This window comes from Paroedura picta, chromosome 16 (assembly GCF_049243985.1).
Source record: "Paroedura picta isolate Pp20150507F chromosome 16, Ppicta_v3.0, whole genome shotgun sequence".
Taxonomy (NCBI): Eukaryota; Metazoa; Chordata; class Lepidosauria; order Squamata; family Gekkonidae; genus Paroedura; species Paroedura picta.
Window position 1 is genome coordinate 27,052,864 of NC_135384.1, and position 22,475 is coordinate 27,075,338.

A 22,475-nucleotide genomic window follows, 5' to 3' on the forward strand; every position below is an offset into this window, starting at 1 on the left:
TTCAATCTCTCTTCCTTGCTCCCTTTCCCTCCTCCTTCCTTCATTCCATTTTATTCAGTCCAAGATGGACCGAATCGGGATTATCTACCCATCCGTCCCCAAATAACCTACATTGGAACTCTTACCCGTGCCGTGACCTGTGCCCCCCAATGGTCAGCTTCCACTGGATATAACAGGACTAGAGGGGTGCACTTTTTTTCTAATACCAGTGTGAGAATGTAGCAGTTCGACTGCCAGAGTGTAGGGTCTGGGAACCCAAGTTCGAATCCCCACTCTGTGAGGGAAGCTCCATGTAAGAACCTCAAGCCAGTTACCTATCTTTAGTGAGGGTTGTTCGGAGGAGAAAACAGAAGGAAGGAGAATGACACAAGTGGATTTGGGTTTCCATTGGGGAGAAAGGAGGCATATAAATGAAGTAAATAAGTAAACAGTTACTTTATTTACACAGATCCAAGCACCACCCTTGTGGAGGGAAACAGACTCTCCTACAGCAGGTAGCAGACGCCCAGCAAATAATTCGCAAAGCTCTTATGAAGCTGAGCTTCCGGGCCAAGCCAATCCCAGCGGGAAGAATGGCTTCTATCTGCTGCTCTCTATTTCTACCTGCAGCCAGCTGGGTGACCTTGGGCTCGTCACAGCCCTGATAGTGCTGTTCTCATAGAGCAGTGATATAAGGCTCTCTCAGACTCCCCCACCTCACAGGGTGTCTGTTGTGGGGAGAGGGAGGGAAGGCGATTGGAAGCTGCTTTGAGACTCCTGGTAGAGAAAAGTGGAGTATAAAAACCAATTTTTCTTTGGATTCTAACAACAACCTGTGATAGTCTCTCTCTCTCTCTCTCTCTCTCTCTCTCTCTCTCTCTGTCTCCTCTGCAGGGTTCTAGTTACAAACCCACCCTGGAGGTGGATCGTCTGCTCAGCGACAATCTAAAGTCATTACAGGACATTAACATTCTTTGGCTCATGACCACTCATTCAGAATTATTCAACCAGTCATATTCCAAATAGCTAGTTTATCTTAGACGTTATTCACTCCCAGTTAGCAAACAAGGAACTCCATCAAGGCTGAGAACTATTTGGCCCTGGCCATCCAAAGAGACGGCCAGAGAAAGATTTGAAACCAGGGCCTCTTTTTTTTTTAGGGGGTAGTGATGGTGGTGCTGTGCTGGAATACATGCGCTGGAATACAGGCACCGTTCAATTCACTTTGATTGGCTGTTGCTTTGGCGGCAGCACAAGGAACTGACGTTAACCTGCGGCAATCATTGTGCTGCTGGCTCCGCCTCCTGCGGAAGCCATTTTGCGGCAGCCATTTTGTTCCTGCGCCCACAGGGCCACGTTAGAATCCCAAATGTGTCCTGAGAAAGGCACCCTTGGTGCAGTCAACCCAACACAAACGTAGCGTGACCCAATACAAACCCCTGAAGGAAACTGCCTGGTGGATTGTTTTCTTCGTTGACTACGGGCCTGTGGAACTCCCTGCCAGAGGATGTGGTAATAGTCTATCATTGGAGGGGTAAAAACCAGAAGTAAAAATGCGTGGAATGCAGAGAGCTTCTGCTGAGTCAACTCGTTAAAGACACACATCCTCTTGCTGAGAGGGTGTCCCCAAACTATAGCGTGACGGAAGGCAATGATAGGGGAATGGCTCGCCCCCTTTATCGCCCGACTTCCTGTATTCTTGGGGACAAACAGTTCTGACTCAGCAGCGCCCTGTTTACGTGCCGACAGGTTTTCGGTGAGCCAGCAAATGCTAGATCAGGTTCATACCAGCTTGGGTGACCTGGCAGATTATCTCCCACACCTGGATGTCGTATTTATCGTTGCCACATGGCATCTCTGAAGACACCGAGGAACTCCCGGATCACGTTTAGTGGATTTCCCAACAGTCCCTGGCCTTCCAAAACTGGCTCCTTGCAATAGTGCAGCCCTTTTCAAACTTTTTGACCATGGAGGAAACCCTGAAATATTTTTCAGGCTTTGAGGACCCCTGGAAGTGTCGACGTGCCCCTTGGGAGAAGTGGGTGCAGAAGTAAGAGGCTGAAGCCAGCCAATCAATTAATCAATCGCTTACCATTTTTCCATCATGGACAAAGAGACAGGGGAAGTGGGCTCCAGTCACATCTAGTGAAGTCAGTTGCCATCCAAATGTCTCGGAAAAGCTGCGTGACCCCTGATGAGCTGACATGTAACTCCCTGCAGTAAAGGATAGACATAAAATAAGTGGAACAATATGTTGCATTGAGTCTGCTGGTCTATAAAGATGAAGAGAGAATAATCTGGTATTGGCTTTCTCAGTCAGGACCCAACTTGATTGCAAAGGTCTGAAAGTTTTCAGCCCTTATGAACAACCATTTGTGGTCATTTCTGACCCATGATTTCTGTGCAAAGGGAACCCTCTGATTTTTCCCTGGTGTGAAGAATGTCTCGATCCACGTTGACACCTTCATCATGGGTGCTATTACCTATGGAACAACTTGCTTTGTTTATTGGGTATGTTTTTATCTCATCTTTGCTCCAAAGAACACCGGGTAACACACATTCTTCTTCCCAATTCCACGATGACACTCCCATGAGGTAGGCTAGGGAAATTCCTGGAGATTTCAGAAGGGACTGAACCTGCTATGTTCTGTACGCAAAGCAGGTGGTGCAACCACAAAGCCAGGGGCGGCCAAACTGTGGCTCTCCAGATGTCCATGGACTACAATTCCCATGAGCCCCCGCCAGTATGCTTGGTGGCGTTTTTGTACTTGCACAGCCTTTGCAAACTCTGTCCAGCATGCATTCAGGTCGTGTCGTCACCAAATCAAACAGACCCGGCGTTTGGTACACATTCGATTACCGTATTATGTTTGACTATCAAACACATTCTCGATGAAATCCTTAGAAGCAATGACAAACACACTCGCTGAAAGCCAAAATGAGATTATACATCTGCCGCAAACTGGGTCAGGGCTACTTGGGCTGACAGAGACAAACGTGACTTGGGGGGACGAATGTTCACAAGTAGGCTGGGGCCCTTAGCAGCAAAGGTGGTGTAAAATTTGCACTCAGGACAAAACTAGATTTTCTGAGGCAACGAGACATTACGAGGGAAATAACCAGCCCGAGACCATTTCAGGAGAAGGGCAGCTTATAAATCTCAAAATAAATAAACAAATGAATTAATGTGAGCTTGGGAGCATCATATTTCCCTCATAACATTAATGTGGATGTGAGGTGACCGTTTGTGGGACAGTCTGTGGACAGGAGGGTGTTCTGAATGTGCCTTCCCAGGTGTCGGACTCTAAAACCACAACTGTGGTGGGTGCATCTGCTGATGTGCGAAGGCCAGAACACCTTCGACCAGCCATTTCCTTGAAGTGCCCCCCATTAATATTACCTTAGCAAAAGTGCTGTGAAGATGCATTTTTCCGAGTCAAGTCCTTCCTGAACTTTCCAAGGATGCAATTTGACTGCATAGAGCACAGGGGTCTTTGTAAATGACATCCTGATACCTCCCCGATCGTCTTCGTCCCAGCAAGGAAATAATGAAGCCATGTTATCCTTTACTACCTGGACCGCGACATGCACGGTAAACACATTGGGAGATTGTCATAAAACGTGTGGTTCTTTCCAAACAAGTATCTGACCTCTGGAGTCTATTTTTTTCTGGACTTTTATCATCCCAAGAGCTCATATAATGGCTCAGGATGTTTAGTGGGGAAACCCTGGTTCCAATTTTGCTAACCCCTGCCAGGTGGCCTTCATAAAATCAGAGTCCAGGAGCACCTTAAAGACCAACAAAGATTTATTCAAGGCGTGAGCTTTCGAAAGCTCACACCTTGAATAAATCTTTGTTGGTCTTAAAGGTGCTCCTGGACTCTGATTTTATTGTGCTACTTCAGACCAACACGGCTACTCATTTGAATGTATCCAGGTGGCCTTAAGGGAGCCAGCAGACCTCCTGCTCTTTAGAAACCTGCCTCGGAGGGTTGTTGTTGTGACGAACGGGAGTCATCGACGGGAAGCCCGAGGTGGAATGTTTGAAACGTGTTATATAAATAGAATTATAATTGCGTGTTGTCTTTCAGAAAACAGGCCTTGATGGGCGCTCCTTTTCCCATGTCACTCTCGTGAAAGCAGCTGCCGTGACTAACACCTTTCTGTGGGGGGATGTGTTACCTTTCATCCAATTCATCCAGTTTTACAGGTTTGCGGCGAAGGAAACTCACAGCGGGAAGACATCAGGAAGCCGGTGGCTGAAATGGCCGGCATTATTCCGAGCGGGATCCACCGCAGGTGCAGCTTTGAGCTGCCACGCACCATCAATACCTTGTTCCTCAAAATTCAACTTCTCTTACTCAGCAACTCCTCTAGACTGTCCCGTTGAGGTGAGCAATATCCCTCAAGGAAGAGCTGTTTGCACGGCATGACCTACATAGGAGTTGCAGGGTTGCTACACCTGGCACATGGGACATGACCGAACAGTGGGACTGGGCATGTGGCGCTTACTATAGCGAGCTGGAGGTTATACAATAGGTATCACTACAAGCTCCCGACCGTGTAGGAAATATGGGGTGGCAATTGAATCGTGGGAAAGGGATCGAAACGGGCGGAAGAAGGCGGAAAGGGGAAAGAGAAAAATCTGGAGATGTGCATTAGAATTCGGGTTGCTGTGGGAGATAAAACAGAGGAGAGGAGAAGGGGGAGGGTTGTTTTGTGGTGGAAGGTGGAATCTAAATCAAGTCAAATAAAAAATAAAATAAGTAAACACAGAGGAAAAGCGCTTTGTATTTTATCTACATTCTTACTTGTGTGCTGGGAGAACTGTATAGTGGCTAGACCGGGATCTGTGAGACCCAGGTTCAAATCTAACTCAGCCATGGAAACTCGCTGGGTGACCTTAGGCCAGACTCCTAGCTATCTACCTCACAAGGCTGTTGTGATGATCAACTGGAGGAGACAGCAATGTAAGGCACTTTGGGTCCCTATTGGGGGGGGGGAATGACAGAATATCAATAAAGTGACTAAAAAGTTTTAAAATAAAATAACCAACAATAACCACCGACTGAAACTTGGTCCTACCATGAGGAAACCACCCCAGGAAGTATATTTGATGGTTCGTTAAAGATGGCAAAGGAGGTAATAGATCTCACACCCTTGGGGCACAATCTACCATGGCTCAGAGGTAGAACATTCAGAAGGCCCCAGGTTCAGTTCCCATCACTTCCAGCTAAAAGGATCAAGGGTTGCAAAAGGACCTCTCTGCCTGGAGATCTGAGTAGACAAAACTGAATGTTGACGAACCAAGGGGTCTGATTCAGTCTATGTTGGCTTCATGTGTTCAGGTGAAGTCTCCTCGTGTATCTCCCCAATCTGTGTGCAATTTCCATTTATCTCAGCGGGGCTCATGCAGACGGTTGGTTATCAAGTGTTCTGCCTCAGATGGTCTCCTGCCCAGCTTCTCCCAGTCTTTGCCTGGGTGCGTATTTCACTGAGGATGAAACCACGATTACAGGGATGGCCAAACTCATAAAAACAATCCAGCTACAGTTAAAAGCTTTGACTGTGACTTAAGAGACCTGGCTTGGTGTAGTTATTAAGAGCAGTGGCCTCTAATCTGAAGAGCCAGGTTTGATCCCCTGCTCCTCCACATGCAGCCAGTTGGGTGACCTTGGGCTAGTCCCAGTCCTGCTAGAGCTGTTCTCACAGTGCAGTTCTGTCAGAGCTCTCTTGGCCCCACCTACCTCACCGGATGTGTGTTGTGGGGAGAAGAAGGGAAGGCAATTGTAAGCCGCTTTGAGACTCTTTTGGGGGGAGTAAACAGCAGGGTGATGAGCCTCTTGTGGCGCAGAGTGGTAAGGCAGCCGTCTGAAAGCTTTGCCCATAAGGCTGGGAGTTCAATCCCAGCAGCCGGCTCAAGGTTGACTCAGCCTTCCATCCTTCCGAGGTCGGTAAAATGAGTACCCAGCTTGCTGGGGGGTAAACGGTCATGACTGGGGAAGGCACTGGCAAACCACCCCGTATTGAGTCTGCCATGAAAACGCTAGAGGGCGTCACCCCAAGGGTCAGACATGACTCGGTGCTTTGCACAGGGGATACCTTTACCTTTACCTTTAAACAGCAGGGTATAAGAACCAACTCTTCTTCGGAATTCATTGGGTGCTTGACGGGTCTCCTTAAACCTCTTCTCATTGGAATTAATAGAAAAGCACTGTTGCGTAGATGGATGGTATCCTTTTAAGAGAAGATAATGTTTGTGTAAGGGGGGGAGGGCACAGCTGAAGCTGTAACTGGCTTTTTCGATGCCTGAGAAATGGTCCCAATTCTTTACCCCTTCAAGGAGAACTAGGACAATAACAGTGGATCTTTAAAGGGACTGCCTGACGCATTGCTCACCCCACTGGATTCTAGATCTGGGAAATCCAGTGTGTGTGTTTGTGTGCTGGCAGCTCTAGTTTAGATGCTGTGACATTGTTTCTGATACTGTTTGATGCTGTCTGATATTGTTTAAATGATGCTTAGCTTTCAACTTTTTGAGCTATTTGGATTTTAATGTGATCATATTTAACTTTGACTGTTGCATCTAATTGCTGTACACTGCCCAGAGCTGGTTTTCTGGACAGAGCAGTAGTCTTATTCTTATTAATAATAACAACCAAATTCCTGTTTTGAAGCTGCTCTGCAGTCTCCCTCTGCAGCTGGTTCTTTCCCCTCAAACAAACTCTAATTAAAAAAAACAGGTCACTGCTCAGATCTGGGAGCTGCTAAACAGGAAGAAGAAGAAAAGGCTCATTGTGCAGCACAGGGCGCCCAAACTCATGTTGGGTGCCTTATCTGGCTGGCGACTTGGCTGCCACAGGCAAAGCGGTAATTTCACCCCAAAGCAAAATGCTCCAGTTCCTGAAAGTTTGTGCTGGGATGAGAAATCAACAAACACACACGCCTCCATGGCTGTTCTAAATAAGAGGTCCTCTAGTCCTAAAGCGGAGGGGAATCTGCCCTTAGGAGAGCAGAGCATGCCTTGAATCCAGCACCAGACCTGAAAGCGGCTATTTTGCTAGAGTCACAACGGGAATGTGAGGTTTGCAAGGCAGCGCCGGGTCTGCAGCGCACATTGGCTGCCCTAGAAAAAACCCCGCTCTTGTTTTGCAAGGATTTTAATCTTCACCCCCCCCCCCCCGCCTTCCCTTCGGATCTTTTTGCCAAGCTCTCCATTGGCCGCCGCCTGCCTCTGAAGAGAGACCCGGTTTTCCTCCCCGCATCACGTTAAAGCATCACGTTTTTCCAGGGCGACGTTTGGGTCCATCTACCCCCCCCCACCCGGTTTCTTGGCGCAGGCGCACGGGTGTCTGTTTTGCATTCTCCAAGCTAGTTTGATCTCCCTGCAAAGGGGGGCTGGGGGGGTGGGAGAGCAAACAACCCAAAGCCCAGGGGGTGGGGAGTCAGTAGGTCCCCTCTGGGCACCGGCGGGAGGGTGTCGGGTTGCCAACTCCAGCTTGGGAGGCTCCTGGGGATTCGGGGATGGCCCCTGGGGACTTCAGTGGTGCAAGAGACCACCACGCGCCCCTTGCACCGCCTCCCTTTTCTGCAGGGGAACCGAGCTCCGCAATCCGGAGCGCAGCTGCGGTCCCCGGCCGGCCTCTCTAGCGGGGCGCGGGGGGGCGAGCGGCTGCAGCGGCGGACTACAACTCCCAGCGTGCCCGGCGCGCGCAATGTGCCTGCCTGGCCTGCCGCAGCCGCAGCCGAAAGTGTGTCACTGGGGCACGAGGCTCTCCCCGGGAGTCACATGGTGGATGCTCCAGTGCCGCGTGCGGCCGTCTGCGCAGCTGCGGGCGGGGAGAAGTCGGGGCGCGAGCCAGCGCTGGCAGAGTCCGCGCTCGCAGGCGAAGGGAGAGGCAGCCGCGCAGCCCGCTCCGGAATCCCCGCTCTCCACGGCGCCGCTTGGCACTCGCTCTCGCTCCGCGGCCGGCAGCGTCACAGGGGCTCGCACCAGCCTGGCTTTGGGTAGCAGCGGCGGCGGCGGCGAGCGGGACCCGCGGGTGCGTTCCCCGCCCGGCGGGCAGGACAGCGGCATGGCCGCCGTGGACAGCAACAACAACAGCGCCCCAGGTAAGCCCCGCGCCGGCCCGGCCCCACTCCTCTTCCTCCGCTCGCTGCAGCTGCTCCTGCGCGGCTCCTGGCGCCGTCGGGGAAGGCGGCTTGCAGCAGGGCAGAGGCCCCGGGCGCCGCAGTGCCCTCCCGCCTCCGCAACCCTCCCTCCCTCCCGGGGCAGGGGAACGGCTTCCCCCGGGGGTCAGTTGAGGACGCCGGCTCAGCCCCCCGTCCCGTCCCGTCCGGCCCCGGGGGTCGCGGCTGCAGCCGGTCTGCCTGAACTGGGGGTTGCAGCTCCCGCATCTCCCTGCAAAACTTTGGGGCTTAGAATGCAAAGGTGTGTGTGGGGGGGACTTGATGCTTGGGGCCATGCAGCCCCCTCCCCCGGGGCTGGCCTCCCGGGATCTGCCTGGGGTCTCTCTCTCCCCCCCCCCCCCCCGGGATCCCCCTGCCCCGGGGATCCCCCGACCCGCTTCCCCTCCGCAGCCTCTCACGTGTCCCGCTGGCCGGCTCGGCCACGTGCAAGGTTTGTTTTCCCCACCGGCCCCGCCCCCTGCCGCCTCCCATTGGCCGTCCGCGCCTCCCATTACATCATCGCGCCCGCCTCCCTCCCCGGCGACGTCAGCGTCCGGGAAGAGCGAACGTTCCGAGGCCTGCCCCTTCGGGGCGGAGCTTGGGCCGGGGCGGGCCCTCGTGGAGCCTCGCCACCAATGGGGAGGCGAGGGGCGGGCCAAAGCGTGAGGGGCGGGGCTGGGGGGAAAGGAGGGGTCCACGTGCGGGCGAGACACATGGCCGAGGGGAGCTGGGTTTGCTCTGCCCATCAAGGGGCGGCTTACAAAGTAGGGCAGCCCTCCTAGGACCTGAGTGCCACCTGCGAATGGCACTCTGCACATACTCAGAGGCACTGTAGTCCTAGCTCTTTCTGCACAAAGACTGCCAGGTTCCCTAATCCGTGGCGGGTCACTTTGACCCGAGAATCTGGGAGCAGAGCAGCCTTCACATCTAGATGCCTGTGTTTCAGTAGCCCCAGCAATTAATATATTAGCAGGAGTTGTCATTGGAAGGACAATGGTTTGTGCACTGCCTGAGCCTCTGAGCATGTACAGAAGGCCTTCCTCCCAAGGGGCACCCTAGAGTGGATTTTTCTTTTGCATTTGGGGAGGGGGAGGCAGGAGCAGGGAAATTGCCCCTGAGTGTGCGCAGAGTGCTTCTGTTTGTGAAATATTGGCTTGTAGTTAACAAGGTAGAACCTCTTGAACAGTTTCTGGGGAAGAGTTGGATGTAGGGACAAAGTTTCTCTGAATATATGGAGTGTGTCTTTTGTTTGTCATATTGGTATTAAAATTCAGGCTGGTAGCTGTGCTTGAAAGTAAAGGAGTGGCAACTGAAAGAATAATATTTACTCCAGCATAAACTGTAGTAAAACATGTACATTTCATTCAGCTTGATGGTGTCCCTGGACTCTTAGTCTATATTTAAAATGTCAAGCCTTAATTTTTTTAGCCTTGCTTATCTTGTGTGTTATCTCTGTGATGGTTGCTGTAAAAGCAGTTTAAGAGTACTGTTCCTGAGCATGTGCAAAGGGCCTCCCTGGAATGGAATCATGAACTGCCTTGTATAGAAAACAAGGAGGGACAAAATGTACAATCATTGTTGAGTCTGGACATTTTAAAATTCCGTAAGCAAATTTTCCCATTATGTTAGAATCCTTTGAGCCTCCAGAAGAATGCTGTATGATCCGAAAGGTTACACCCTGCATTTTAAGCACTAGTCAGTGCAGATGCAGGTCTCTTTGTCTCCTCTTTTCCACGAATCTCTGTCTCTGAGCTTACATATCTGTGGTTGAATTTTTTCCATCATATCGTTCATGCTGAGGGGAATAAAATATCACTGAATTACAACTGTACAAAAGGCATTTGTTTACTCCAAGGATAGTACGAAAACCAGAGCAGATGTGATGTGACATTGTTTAGTTTAATTTAGTTAATTGGGAAACAAGCGTCTGGGAGCGGAGACAGAGGGGAGCGAACTGGTTAGTTGGCAGGGTCATTCAGTTGCCGTGAATTGGGACCGGGGGGGGGTCTTTCTGGGACAGATCTGCTGCATGGCATGTGGCCATGGAAGTCCTGTGGGTTGAACGTTATGTGGCCCACTGCTATGTCTGTTCAAGCTTTTCTGAGTTCAGTGTGTCTTAGAACGTAGCTCAGAGTGCAACCTTTATGAGCACTCTGGTTTGTTTTTTTCAATTTCTCAGGACTCCAGCATAGTCTGTCCCATTGGGGTCAGGCCTGGCTGGGGTACTTCATTCATAACTCACCCCTCTTCCCAGTGGGGTCCCGGCACAGCTTCCATCTGCCTCCCCACTTGATACAACAACCTTGCGAGGCAGGTTAGGCTGAGAGTGTGACCCGGCCCAAAGTCACCCTGCAAGTTTCCATGGGGGGGGGGGGATTTTGAACTTGGGATCCCCGGATCCCCCACACACCAATGTTTCAACATGTTGGTTGAGGGGGCTGCTTGACGAAGAGACCTTTTCCTCCTGCCGCTTTGATTATTTCAGCAGAAAAAACGTTGCATGAACGTGCAGAATGTTCTGGGATCATTTGGGCTCTCTTGCGTGGGCAAGGGACCCGCGCTGAGTTAAATTTCTACCTGCTCACCAGGTGAGAGCAATCTCCTCCGCCCTAACCTCCTTGCAGCCTCGCCTCTTCCGAGCTCAGCTCCTCTGCCCCTTCTGAGCCATCTCTCCCTCCTACCCTGGTCGCCTCCGCCTGAGATTTGAGCATGGGGGATTATTTGCCTTATGCAACCTTAGTGCTGCTGTCCCTTTGGCGTTGTCCTCCAGCCTCGGCTGTGGGGCGAGCGGCCGAGTAGCGTGTACCTCCGGGACAAAGGCCACGTGTGTTTCGGGCTTCCACACGTGAGTCCCCAAAGCCCTCGCGTCCTTGTCTCCAGGAGACGGGAGTCTGGTGATATAACCAAGGGCCAAAGGACAGGCGAGACACACCTTAGCCTTCTTCCCCGCCCCTTTGGAACAACTCCAACTCGGTTTGCACACGCTTCTCCCTCCGGAGAGCCGCGTTTGCTCTCGGTGACCCACTTGAGCCCGTCGCCTTCCTGACACAATCTATATTTAATTCCCCGCCCAAGCTTGGGAGACTCCAGACTGGGACGGAGACTCAAGCACAGAGCTTCCGCTGCTGGGATTCCCCACGCCAACCTTTGCGTCCAGCCCGTCTCGGTTTCCAAACCCGCGGTCCTCGCCCGTGAAGAGGAGAGAGCGCTACCCTGTCGCAAAGCGGTGATTCAGGAGGAGCCGGAGACCGCACGGGAAGGAAAAACAAAAAGCGGCCAAGCGGCAAAGGGATTACTAACACATTCACGTGTGAGGGCCACGTTCAAAGGCCGGACGGGAACGATCAGATCTCGCTTCACAAGCCGGGCCTTGGCTGGCCTCCCGGCCTCTGCAGCCCCAGAGAGCCTGAGCTCAGACCCAGACGCTTGCTTGCCCCTCTGAATTCCTTGGGTTGCTCTCATTTGTCATGCGAGAGAAAGGCAGCCTGGATAAAAACAAGATTAATGTGCAGTGTCAGGATGGCCTGGCACTAGAGCAGGGGTGGCCAAGCCGCGGCTCTCCAGATGTCCATGGACTACAATTCCCATGAGCCCCTGCCAGCATTCGCATTGTAGTCCACAGACATCTGGATGCCTGCAGTTTGAACACCCCTGCACTGGAGCAAGGGTGAGATTTATCTATATTTAGGGCATTTCAATTATGCCCTTTGTCCAGGCGGCACGAGGCGGAGCACACAGGTCTCCCTTGTTCGTTTTTGTCGACTTTGTTCGATAGCCTCAGCCAATCCTTCCGTCTCACTCCTGCACAGTAGGTTTTGTTGCATGGTGGGATTTGAACCCAGGGGTGGCCAAACTGTGACTCTCCAGATGCCCATGGACTACAATTTCCATGAGCCCCTGCCGGCAGAATTGTAGCTCATGGATATCTGGAGAGCCAGTTTGGCCACCTCTGCGCTAAGCAATTCTTTTTTTTTAAAGAAGTGATGTTGTGAGATCTCTTGCCTTGGATACCGCAGTGTCTTGGGCCAGCCCTAGTTGGCTGTACCTTGCCTTCTATGATGCTGGTCATGTAGGAAGACAGGGACAGGTGTCGGATTCGAATGCTAGTGAGGTTACTTATTGTACCTCCTCCCCAGGACGTACCTCTCCCTTCCTTCCTCCAAGGCGCTCAGGATAGTAAGTTTTCATGGGTCTCCCCTCTTCCATTTTGTCCCCCCAACAAACCTGTAAAGCCAATTAGGAGGAACAGGTGCAACAGCTCCTGAATCACCCCACGAGTTTTCGTGACAAGTGGGGCTTTGAAACCGGCTCTCCCTGGTCCAACACTGACCGCTACACCTCTCTGCCTTTCCGCCTGCCTTGCCTTGGCCGCTGGAAATCCCTTTTAAACTGCAGGGATGCAGAACCGTCTCCGCCACGAGGATTTACCCCTTTGGTCCGGTACCTCCAAAGCGAACAGTGCTCGGGCCGTGGGCGGGGAAGGCCCCGAAGGGCGGGGGGCCAGCCAGTGGCCCAGGAGCAGCGGCCAAGGTTCTCGCTTGGGATGGGCACAGAGTCCGTCTCCGGCATGTGACCTTGTTTATAATCCCTTTGGCAGGAACGGCTTTGTTTTCGCTGCGCTCCCAGCCTGGCCTGCAGCACCAGCCCTTTGGCAGGCGGCCCGGCAACAAAGTCAGTAGGCTTGTTTTCCCCCAGCATCTCTGGGTTGGGCTACACCGGCTGAGCCCGGCTCCGTCAGCCTCGCCGCCTCCCCTTATTGCCAGAGGTGCAGCGTTTTGTTTGGCTTCCACCCCTGGTTCGGCAATCCCTGGCCCACCCACCTCTCTCGCTCCCCTCCGCCTCCTTGCCTGGCCTGGAGCTGTAGGTCAGCCGTCAAAAAGAGAGAGGGGGGGGGAAGTGGAGGAATTTGGCAGGCTGCCTCCAGAGTAGGCTTGCCAACCTCCGGGTGGGAGCTGGGGATTCTCTGGTTTTACCACTGACAGCCAGGCAGCAGAGATCAGTTCCCCTGGAGGAAATGCCTGACCCCCAATCCTTTGCAAATCTCCAGGTTTTTCCCAACCCGGAGGTGGCAACGGGAGCCCAAAGTTGGCAGCTAGAGTCAGTGAAACGAGATTGGACATTGCAAAGTCGCATCCAGGTGCCTTGTTGAGTGGCGTTCCCTAGCAGACATAATAGAATCCCATGAACACGCAAATCCAGGATTTCTGGGGAGGGGTTGAGTGTTAACTCAAGCAGATGCTAATGGAGCACAGGGAGACCTGTCTGTGTGTGTGTGTGTGGGTGGGTGGAGTGGACGTGACGGACAAGTTGAGAAGGACCGATCTACCTTATAAATAAAAATACTTCTTTTCTTTTTTGTGACAAGACAAGCAGAACTATTCTAAATACGGCAGCACTGTAAATATTTGTAATGATGAAGTTGATGAATTGCCACAGTCCGGTATTTGACAAGTAGAGGGTGTTCTGCAATTTGAGATCTAACCAAGTTCTTGGGAATTGCGGAGGTTTCTTTGTAGGATTTTTGCTCTTCCAAGGAACATTTGTCTTCTGGAACTGAGCCGGTGTCGTTTGCTCAATGCCCCGAACGTCCCAGGGTAGAACAAAGTTTGAGTCCAGTGGAACCTTCAAGACCAGGGGTAGTCAAACTGCGGCCCTCCAGATGTCCATGGACTACAATTCCCATGAGCCCCTGCCAGCTGGCAGGGGCTCATGGGAATTGTAGTCCATGGACATCTGGAGGGCCGCAGTTTGACTACCCCTGTTCAAGACCAACAAAATTTAACTCTTAAGCTTTTGGAAGGATGCACCGTTCTTCAGCATGGAGGAGAGGAAGTTGAACAGGGATGTCATTCCTTTCTTTAAGTATTTGAAAGGCTGTAGAGGAGAGCAGGGAATGGTTCCTGTTGGTAACAGAAGAGAGGACCTGCAGGAACGTCGTTAAAACTACATGTAGAATGGTACCAGCTGGATATTAGGGGAAATTTTTTTCACAGGCAAGAGTAGTTCAGCAGTGGAATGGGCTGCCTAAGGAGGTGGGGAGCTCCCCCTCAGGCAGCGGCTGGACAGATACTTCTCATGGATGCTTTAAGCTGATCCTGCATTGAGCGCAGGGGGTTGGACTAGATGGCCTTTAGAGAGGGCTAGAATCTTCCGTTGCTTTTAAGAGAATCCTATGGGGATCTTCTTAGATTTCCCCCCCTAATGGTCCAGGGATATGCATGTGCTTGTTGTCTACAAAGCAACACCTTAGTGGCAAGACATTTCCCTAAACTTCCCGCTCTCTTTCTGTCCGCAGGGGGTGTGATCAGCTACATCGGCTCCAACGGGTCTTCCCCAAGCCGAACCAGCCCCGTCTCTTTGTGCGGCAGCGACAGCTCCAACGGCAGTTGCCAGCTGTCCTCGCAGCCCGCCTTCCCCAGTTACTTCCCTCCCTCGCCCACTGGGTCTCTGGGGCAGGATGCTGGACGCCCGTATGGGAGCAGCTCAGCCGGTCTGCATGAGGACGCCTCTCCTTCTTCCTCCTCCTCCTCCTCCTCCTCGTCCTACAGCGCTGGAGGGTCGCCCTTGGGGCTGCAGGTGGCCATGGATGACGGGAGGCGTGGCTCCCCTACCAAAAGCATCAGCAGCAGTATTACAAGTGAGTGATTTGGGGGGGGCACGATAGCAGGGCGGTGGTGAGATGGGTACCTACTGCGAGAGTCACAACAGCACCTAGGGTTGCCAAATCCAGAATGGGAAACATCTGGAGTTTTTTTTTGGAGGGTGGAGCCTGGGGAGGGTGGGGTTTGGGCAGGGCAGAGGCCTCAGCAGGGTATAATAACAAAGAGCAGGGAGGGTGCAAACTGTGGTCCTCCAGATGTCCACGGACTACAATTCCCATGAGCATGTGCAAGGACTGAGAGGACTACGCCTGGGTCCCTACTGAATGCACTTACATTGTGGGATCCAGTAGCAAAGCCCCAATTTTATCTTCACCCGGTTGCAGGTTCTCCCCTGCTTCTTTCCGGCAGTGGGTTTTTCCTCTCCTGTGGGCACCCCCATCCATTTTGAGCCTACAGGCCCCTTTGGAACTCTGACATGACCCAGTGGGTGGAGTCGGCCACAAAATGGCTGCCCTAGAATGGCTCCCAAAGGGGGCGGAGCCAGCCACAAAATGGCTGGCCAAGAATGGTTCCCAAAGGGGGCGGAGCCAGCCACAAAATGGCTGGCCAAGAATGGTTCCCAAAGGGGGCGGAGCCAGCCACAAAATGGCTGCCCAAGAATGGTTCCCACAGGAGACGGAGCCTGCCACAAAATGGCCACCACAGCTGACCTTCAGTCACACCTTGAAGATGGCAGCTGTTGCCAAAGTAGTGTTTTTTAAACCTGCACAGCCAATCAGAAGCCTAGTGGCGCAAAGGCCTGACCCACTCTTCACAAACAGGGGGTGGTCCCCAGGAAAGGTGCCCAGAAGCAGTCCCTTGGGGGCCCCTGCTCCTTTGGCTTCACCGCTTGCTGTCCGGAGTCCTCGGCCGGGAAGTGTCCTAACCGTCCTTTCTTCCCCTCCTCTCAGAACTCAACGGGATGGTACTCCTGTGCAAAGTGTGCGGGGACGTAGCCTCGGGATTCCACTACGGCGTCCACGCTTGCGAAGGCTGTAAGGTGAGCGGCTCAGGGCAGTGGGTGAGGAGGGCGGCACCTCTGTTAGCACCCTCTCGTGCACCCTAATTCACGTGGGCCCCAGCCTGCCCAGAGGCTCCTCCGCGCCAGCCTCGTGGCCAACGGACGGAGGTGGCATGAGACCGGACACACTCCGGTTCGTTTTGGCTCTGGGAGGAGAAGCGTCTGGGCAGACTGTGCCCTGTGGGGGTCAGCTCTGTCCCTTTCTGCGGCTTCCTTATTGGCAAGTGGACTGCCTGATTCGCCTTGGCTCGAGGCCTGAGGCCCAGCAGCCGCACCTAGTTGGGGTCCCCACGGTACACGTTGAGTCTTTCATTTCCCTGGGGACCTTCGCTCCCTGATGATTGGTTAAAAATGAGTCCATGTCAGAGAGGAGGAGGTTTTTTATGCCCTGTGTTTCCCTGGCCAAAGGATTCCCAAAGCAGCTTGCAATCGCCTTCCCTTCCTCTCCCCACAACAGTGAGGGGGGGTTGGCCTGAGCTTTGGCCCTCGATTGGCCAGAGATGCCAAGCTGTCCTTCAGAACGTGGTCCGGTCTGGCTGGTGACCTTCGGGTCCAGCCAGGGCTGTGTCTTCAGGGCCGGCCTTGACCAGGCTCCTCTCTCCTCCCTTCCGCAGGGTTTCTTCCGGCGCAGCATTCAGCAGAACATCCAGTACAAGAAGTGCCTCAAAAACGAAACCTGCAGCATCGTCCGCATCAACCGGAACCGCTGCCAGCAATGCCGCTTCAAGAAGTGTCTGGCGGTCGGCATGTCCCGGGACGGTGAGTTCCCACCACACCCTCCTCCCCAAACAAGAGCTGGGAAGCAATGGCCCTGCTGATTCCCCCCCCCCTGAAACGGGCAGACCAGAACTGTGAGTGTCCTACATGGTGCAGGAGGTTGGACTAGATCAGGGGTAGTCAAACCTGTTGTCCTCCAGATGTCCATGGACTACAATTCCCAGGAGCCCCTGCCAGCAAACGCTGGCAGGGGCTCCTGGGAATTGTAGTCCATGGACATCTGGAGGACCACAGGTTGACTACCCCTGGACTAGATGACCCAGGAGGTCCCTTCCAACTCTAGGATTCTATTGTTCTATGCTGGAAGAAAAGCCTTATGAGGTGGGTTAGTCAGTGGAAACTCCTGTGACCGCTCAGGGTCTCTGGCTCCTAGTCTGGCATTCTGCAGCCTGGAGGACCTTTCGCCGCTGGTAAAGGAGGGAGGGATGAGTTCAGAACAGACCGCTGGTTACGTTTTGCCAGAAGATACCTTTGTGTGAGCTGTGTGTGTGTTTGTTTGTGTGTGTGTGTGTGTGTGGAGAGGGGGGGATGCCGCTGTAGTCCAGTCCCTTCATGCCGTCCTTCTCTCTCCCCCACAGCCGTCCGGTTCGGGCGCATCCCGAAGCGCGAGAAGCAGCGGATGCTGGCGGAGATGCAGAGCGCCATGAACAACATGGCCAACAACCAGCTGAGCGCGCAGAGCCCGCCCGAGAGCTTGCCCCCGGGACACCCGCAGCCGGCAAACCCCTTGCTGTGCCGCCCGCCGCCGCAGGCCCCCCGCTCCTCGCCCCCCCATGCGCCGTCGCCACCGCAGCCGTCCCCCTGCTTCGCCCAGTTCTCCCAGCAGCTCACGCCACCCCGCTCCCCGAGCCCCAGCAACGCCGTGGAAGACGTCATCTCGCAAGTGGCCAAGGCCCACAAGGAGATCTTTGTCTACGCCCACGATAAACTGGCCCCGGGGCCTCTCCCGCCCACCACGAGGGATCCGTCTCTTGCCTGGGAGAACCCCTGGCTGACCAACGGCTACCGCGGCAATGGGGGTTGCCCCCCGAACGACAACTGGAATGCGGGCTCCCCTCCCAGGAACGCCTGCCACCAGAATAACATCAACGGGCATCGTTTCTGCCCTTCCGGCTACCCCTCACTGGAGACAGACCCCTCCGCCAGGCAGGGATGCCCTCGTTCCGGAGAAGCCAGAGACATACTCTTGGTACGTAGAGTTTCCTTACGGCTCTGCTCTCTTGAAATATTCTCAAAGTACCTTGGAGGAGGATGGGGAAGCAGTCCTGTAGGCAGGGCCCACCGTGATCGGTACCAGCTAGATCAGGGGTAGTCAACTTGTGGTCCTCCAGATGTCCATGGACTACAATTCCCAGCATTTGCTGGCAGGGGGCTCATGGGAATTGTAGTCCATGGACATCTGGAGGACCACAGGTTGACTACCCCTGATCTAGAGGAACTGGCTGGCCCCTGGGTGAGACAGGATGCTGGACTAGAGGGACCTCTGGTTTGATCCAACAGGGTTCTTCTGAAGCTCCCGTTGAGTTACGTACCCGGATCAGGACATCTCCTTTGGACTTGTAGGAAGGCCCAGGCTAAGTAGGGTTGGCCCTGGTTGCTTCTTGGGTGGGAAACTAGCAAGTATTTCCTGAGTTGCCGTCTGTCTGTCTCCCAATATCAACCCGATGAGGGTCCACCACATGTCTCTGACCGAGTCAGGCCTAAGCAGAAAAGATTGAATAACATCCCGGTGCCACAAGACTTCTGTTTATATGTTTTGTCTGTCTTCCTTTCCTTGACTCCTGTAATTACAGCTTTGACTCGTCCACTGGTTTTTTTGTTTGTATCTTGGTCTCGGCTGTTTTTAATCTCGTTCCCTGTCTCCTGTAAAACATGGTATCATACCAGCATGGTTTGGAGTAGTAGAAATGCCTTGCTTCTCATGCCAGTTGACTAAGGGAGGGGAAAACAGCCGGATAAATGAGCCATGAGGCTTCCTGTGGCAGCAGAGGCTGATATTGTGAATGGGTGCTCAGAGGAACGGCAGTGAAAAGTGGAAGGTTTTAGGAGTAGGGAGAACCTGATTCATGGGAGTGCAACAGAGGGTGTTCACGTAGGCACATCCCTTCCCTTTGCAGTTTTGCGGCTGCTATACTCTGTGCAAAGATCTGTGTAAAGAAAACTCAGCGACTCCAGTGAACAGGGAGTCACAAATTGGGGGAGGCATAATTTGGACCTCCCCTCCCAATGGCAAAATTGTGAAATGGTGCGATCTCCTTGCAAACCTTCGCAGAAGTCGATTGAAAATAGATTTATTTAGCATGTGAGACAGTGCCTCTAAAAGCCCCCCCCCCCAGTCTTGCACAGGTTTGCTCTAGCCCTGTGGGGCTGTGATCCCCTCTCTGGGTTCTCCATCTGACGGGGCTCCCCCTCTGCTTTCCCGACAGGCATGCCCTATGAACTGCCACCCCCACGGCTGCAGCGGCCGCACAGTCCAGGAGATTTGGGAGGACTTCTCTCTGAGCTTCACCCCGGCTGTCAGAGAGGTCGTGGAGTTTGCCAAGCACATCCCAGGCTTCCGGGAACTTTCCCAGCACGACCAGGTCTCTCTCCTGAAAGCCGGCACATTTGAGGTAAGGATTTCCCCATCTCTGTGGCTTGCCTCTTTGTGTAATGTCCTAGGTGGGAGCTAGCAGTTGTTTTGGGAAGGAGGAATGTATATCAGGGGCAGAGAGAATTCTTCTCTAAATATTTATTTTCAGAAATGGGAGGAAGAACTGGGGAGAGTTTTTTAAAAAATCCCATTTTGGCAGGATATTTTCCCCCCACGACCTCAGGAGCATGCATTTAAGGTCGGTGATCTCCTGTCACCTCTTTGAAATGCAAGCTTGTTAAGGAATATTTAGACTTGGAACCTGCTTTCGGCGGGATCTTAGTCACACCCAGAGCAAAGGTGACACAAAACAACATTCTTGACAAACGACCAGTTGGGGAGTTCTGGAGAGACGTGAAATTGTTCCCAGCCTGCTTGTGTGTGTGTGTGTGTGTTTTTTTGTATTCAGAAATAATTCTGCTGAGTTCAGTGGCACATCACCAAGGAAGGATGTATTTAGGATCACTTCGCCTTACTTGAACCAGCAAAGCTGTTTTCCAAACTGTCTTTTGAAAGTTGGAGTTGGACTGGCTGAGTTCCCCTGCCCCGCCCCAAAGGCATTCTAGAAACCCAAACCTTCACCCTAAACCACTGTAAGGTGCAACATGCTTTGCAAACGATCTTCAGAAAGATCTGCCCTACAAGGCCATTTGAAACCAGTTGTACAGAAGCACTCTGGCGGGACCTCACAGGGTGAGGGAGGCCCTGCAGAACCTCTTGTTGGGCTTTCCGTGTGTTGCCATCCTTCGGACATCAGGTGTGCCCCATCTCTAGGGGAACCGAACCAAACTTGGAAAGTGGTTCGGCTTCTGTTATCCAAAGTGCAAGAGTTAAAAAATTCAGAGCCCCACAGACAGATGGTGTTTTCTTTACGAGTTTCCAGTGCTGCTGAAGCCCCTAAAATTGTCTAGCTCAGGGGTGGCCAAACTGTGGCGTCCAGATGTCCCTGGACTACAATTCCCATGAGCCCCCGCCAGCATGCCACCCCCTGGTCTAGATTTTAGCACCAGTGTTTATTGTCTTACTTAATACTCCTGATTACTTAATACTCACGATCACCACACCTTTTAGTTTGCCTGTGGTTTTGTTCTTTTTTTTTTAAATTCCATTTGTCGGTCAAGGCAACAGGTTTCCCTTCCAGGGTGTTTGCTTTCAAGACCTTTTAAGCTGAGCTGGGAGCATGGAAACCTGTGGAATAAAGCTAGCATCACTCCTCCCATCGCACCACACCTTCTGGGTGCAATGGTTAGAGTGGTGGGAGTCATCATTTTGGCCTTTTGATTTCGTTTTTGGCTTATCTACTACCTTATAGGGCAGCTGGGAGGGGTGAAATAAGAGGGGCAAGCAACAGCTGCCACCTGGAACTCCTTGAAGGATGGTCGGGATGAAATGCAGTAAATAAATTGCCAGCCGCCTTACGGTGTGCATGTGTAGAAGGTAGCAGTTACCTGCGAGTATGGGAGAGTACACCTCTCAGTCCCCAGCTTAGTGAGAGGTGCTCTGAGCCAGCAAGGTGCAGTCTTTTTAAGCCCAGAGAGATCCAGACGCGTCCCTGAAAACAGCGTTAAAAACAGCAGCGGTACAAAATCCTCAAGGATGATTTTTGCAAAACACACTCCACAGCGACTTAGAATACACGATCGCTTCCCAAAGCAGGGTGGGTGTTTAGGACTTAGTTGGGTTGGTGGGAGAACCTCCCTTGCCTGAAACTCAACATTTTTGACAGCATTGCCCGGCATTCCTGAATGCAGCCTTTCTGTGTGGCCTGACCGCCTCCCCCTCTCCCAACCAGGTGCTGATGGTCCGGTTTGCGTCCCTCTTCAACGTCAAGGAGCAGACGGTGACCTTCATGAGTCGCACCAAGTACAGCCTGGAGGAGCTGTGGGGGATGGGCATGGGGGACCTGCTGACCTCCATGTTTGAGTTCAGCGAGAAGTTGAGTGCCTTGGACCTGTCCGAAGAAGAGCTGGGCCTCTTCACCGCTGTGGTGCTGGTCTCTGCAGGTAAGAATTGGCCTAGAGCCGGGGCTCCCAACCCACAGCACTTCTCCTAGCACTTCCACCGGCTAGTTCTTCGTTCCAGCCGGAAGGAGGCCTAATTACGCGGCTCCATCTCTTTATCCCTGCCTTGCTCGCCTACCCTCGTTCCCAGTGCGCTCCAACCCCCACAGCTGAAACCTAAGATTGTACACTCCTTGGGGCAGGGAGTTGGCTTCCACAGCCAAGTTCCTTTGGAAAATGCCAGGGTGCCTTGGTGTTGTTTGCTACTAATGACCCGCTGCCAGGGTGTAGAGCCCTTGAGATCAAGAAGATCAGGTGGCGGCAGAAATTGGTATCGGATGCTCCGCAGCCTTCCGGAAGGCTGGGACGAAACGTGCCCGACAAGGCCGGGGAACCGGAGCCTAGTCGTAGCTGGCAGGCAGCCACCTCCCTGCCACGGCGCTTGTGGTACCGGGTAGGCGGGAATTGGCAGCCTGTTTACTGTGCCGCTCGCCCTTGCGTACGTGACTCCTCACCGCCGGCTTCTCCCTCCTCCCTCACAGATCGTTCCGGCATCGAGAACCCGGCCTCCGTGGAGCAGCTCCAGGAGACGCTGATCCGCGCGCTGCGGGCCCTGATCCTGAAGAACCACCCCCAGGAGACCTCCCGCTTCACCAAACTGCTGCTGAAGCTGCCCGACCTCCGCACCCTCAACAACATGCACTCTGAGAAGCTGCTCTCCTTCCGCATCGATGCTCAGTAGGGGGCCGAGGGGCACCTTCCGCCGCCTCCCTCCCCCCGGCCGCCGCCCGCACCATTGCACTAACAGGACGTCTCCTGGGCCTGGAACCGGCTTACTTATTTATATTGGTGTAGCACAGCTACTGCCCCCCTCCCCCCCCCCCGCCGCCCTCCTGGACTGAAGCACCCCATTGACTTTGTAAATATCATCTGTGTATATTGGAGTTGTGTGAATAGAATTGCCATTCTTCCCTGCCTCGGCTCTGGCCGTGCGGGAATAATATATTGAAAACCAAGCTGCTTCTCTCGCTTTCCGCCTGAGTCGCCGGCCGTCCGGACCCGCGGGTTCTTTCCTCTTCTCGCTGGCTCTTTCTCGTGGGGTGGGGTGGGGCTGGGGGGAGAACCACGATGAAATATGGGGTAGACTCTTGCTCCAATTCAGGGGACAGAGCCTCTCGGAAGAGTACAAGCTAAGGTTTGGGTCAGAATGCATGGTTTTTACACCCACCCCCTGTCAGCACGGATGATGCTGGAGC

The 22,475-nt window shown here is 53.3% G+C and overlaps 1 protein-coding gene across 1 annotated transcript; it reads left to right on the top strand.

Moving 5' to 3' along the window:
* The first annotated feature begins 7,679 nt into the window (after nt 1-7,679).
* Nucleotides 7,680-22,235, top strand: NR1D1 (nuclear receptor subfamily 1 group D member 1). The gene is made up of 8 exons (XM_077315523.1): nt 7,680-8,091; nt 14,444-14,785; nt 15,701-15,789; nt 16,425-16,569; nt 17,166-17,776; nt 19,014-19,199; nt 21,012-21,222; nt 21,762-22,235. The coding sequence occupies exons 1-8, from the start codon at nt 7,695-7,697 to the stop codon at nt 21,959-21,961; spliced, it is 2,181 nt and encodes a 726-aa protein (XP_077171638.1). The 5' UTR covers nt 7,680-7,694; the 3' UTR covers nt 21,962-22,235.
* Nucleotides 22,236-22,475: the final 240 nt, after the last annotated feature.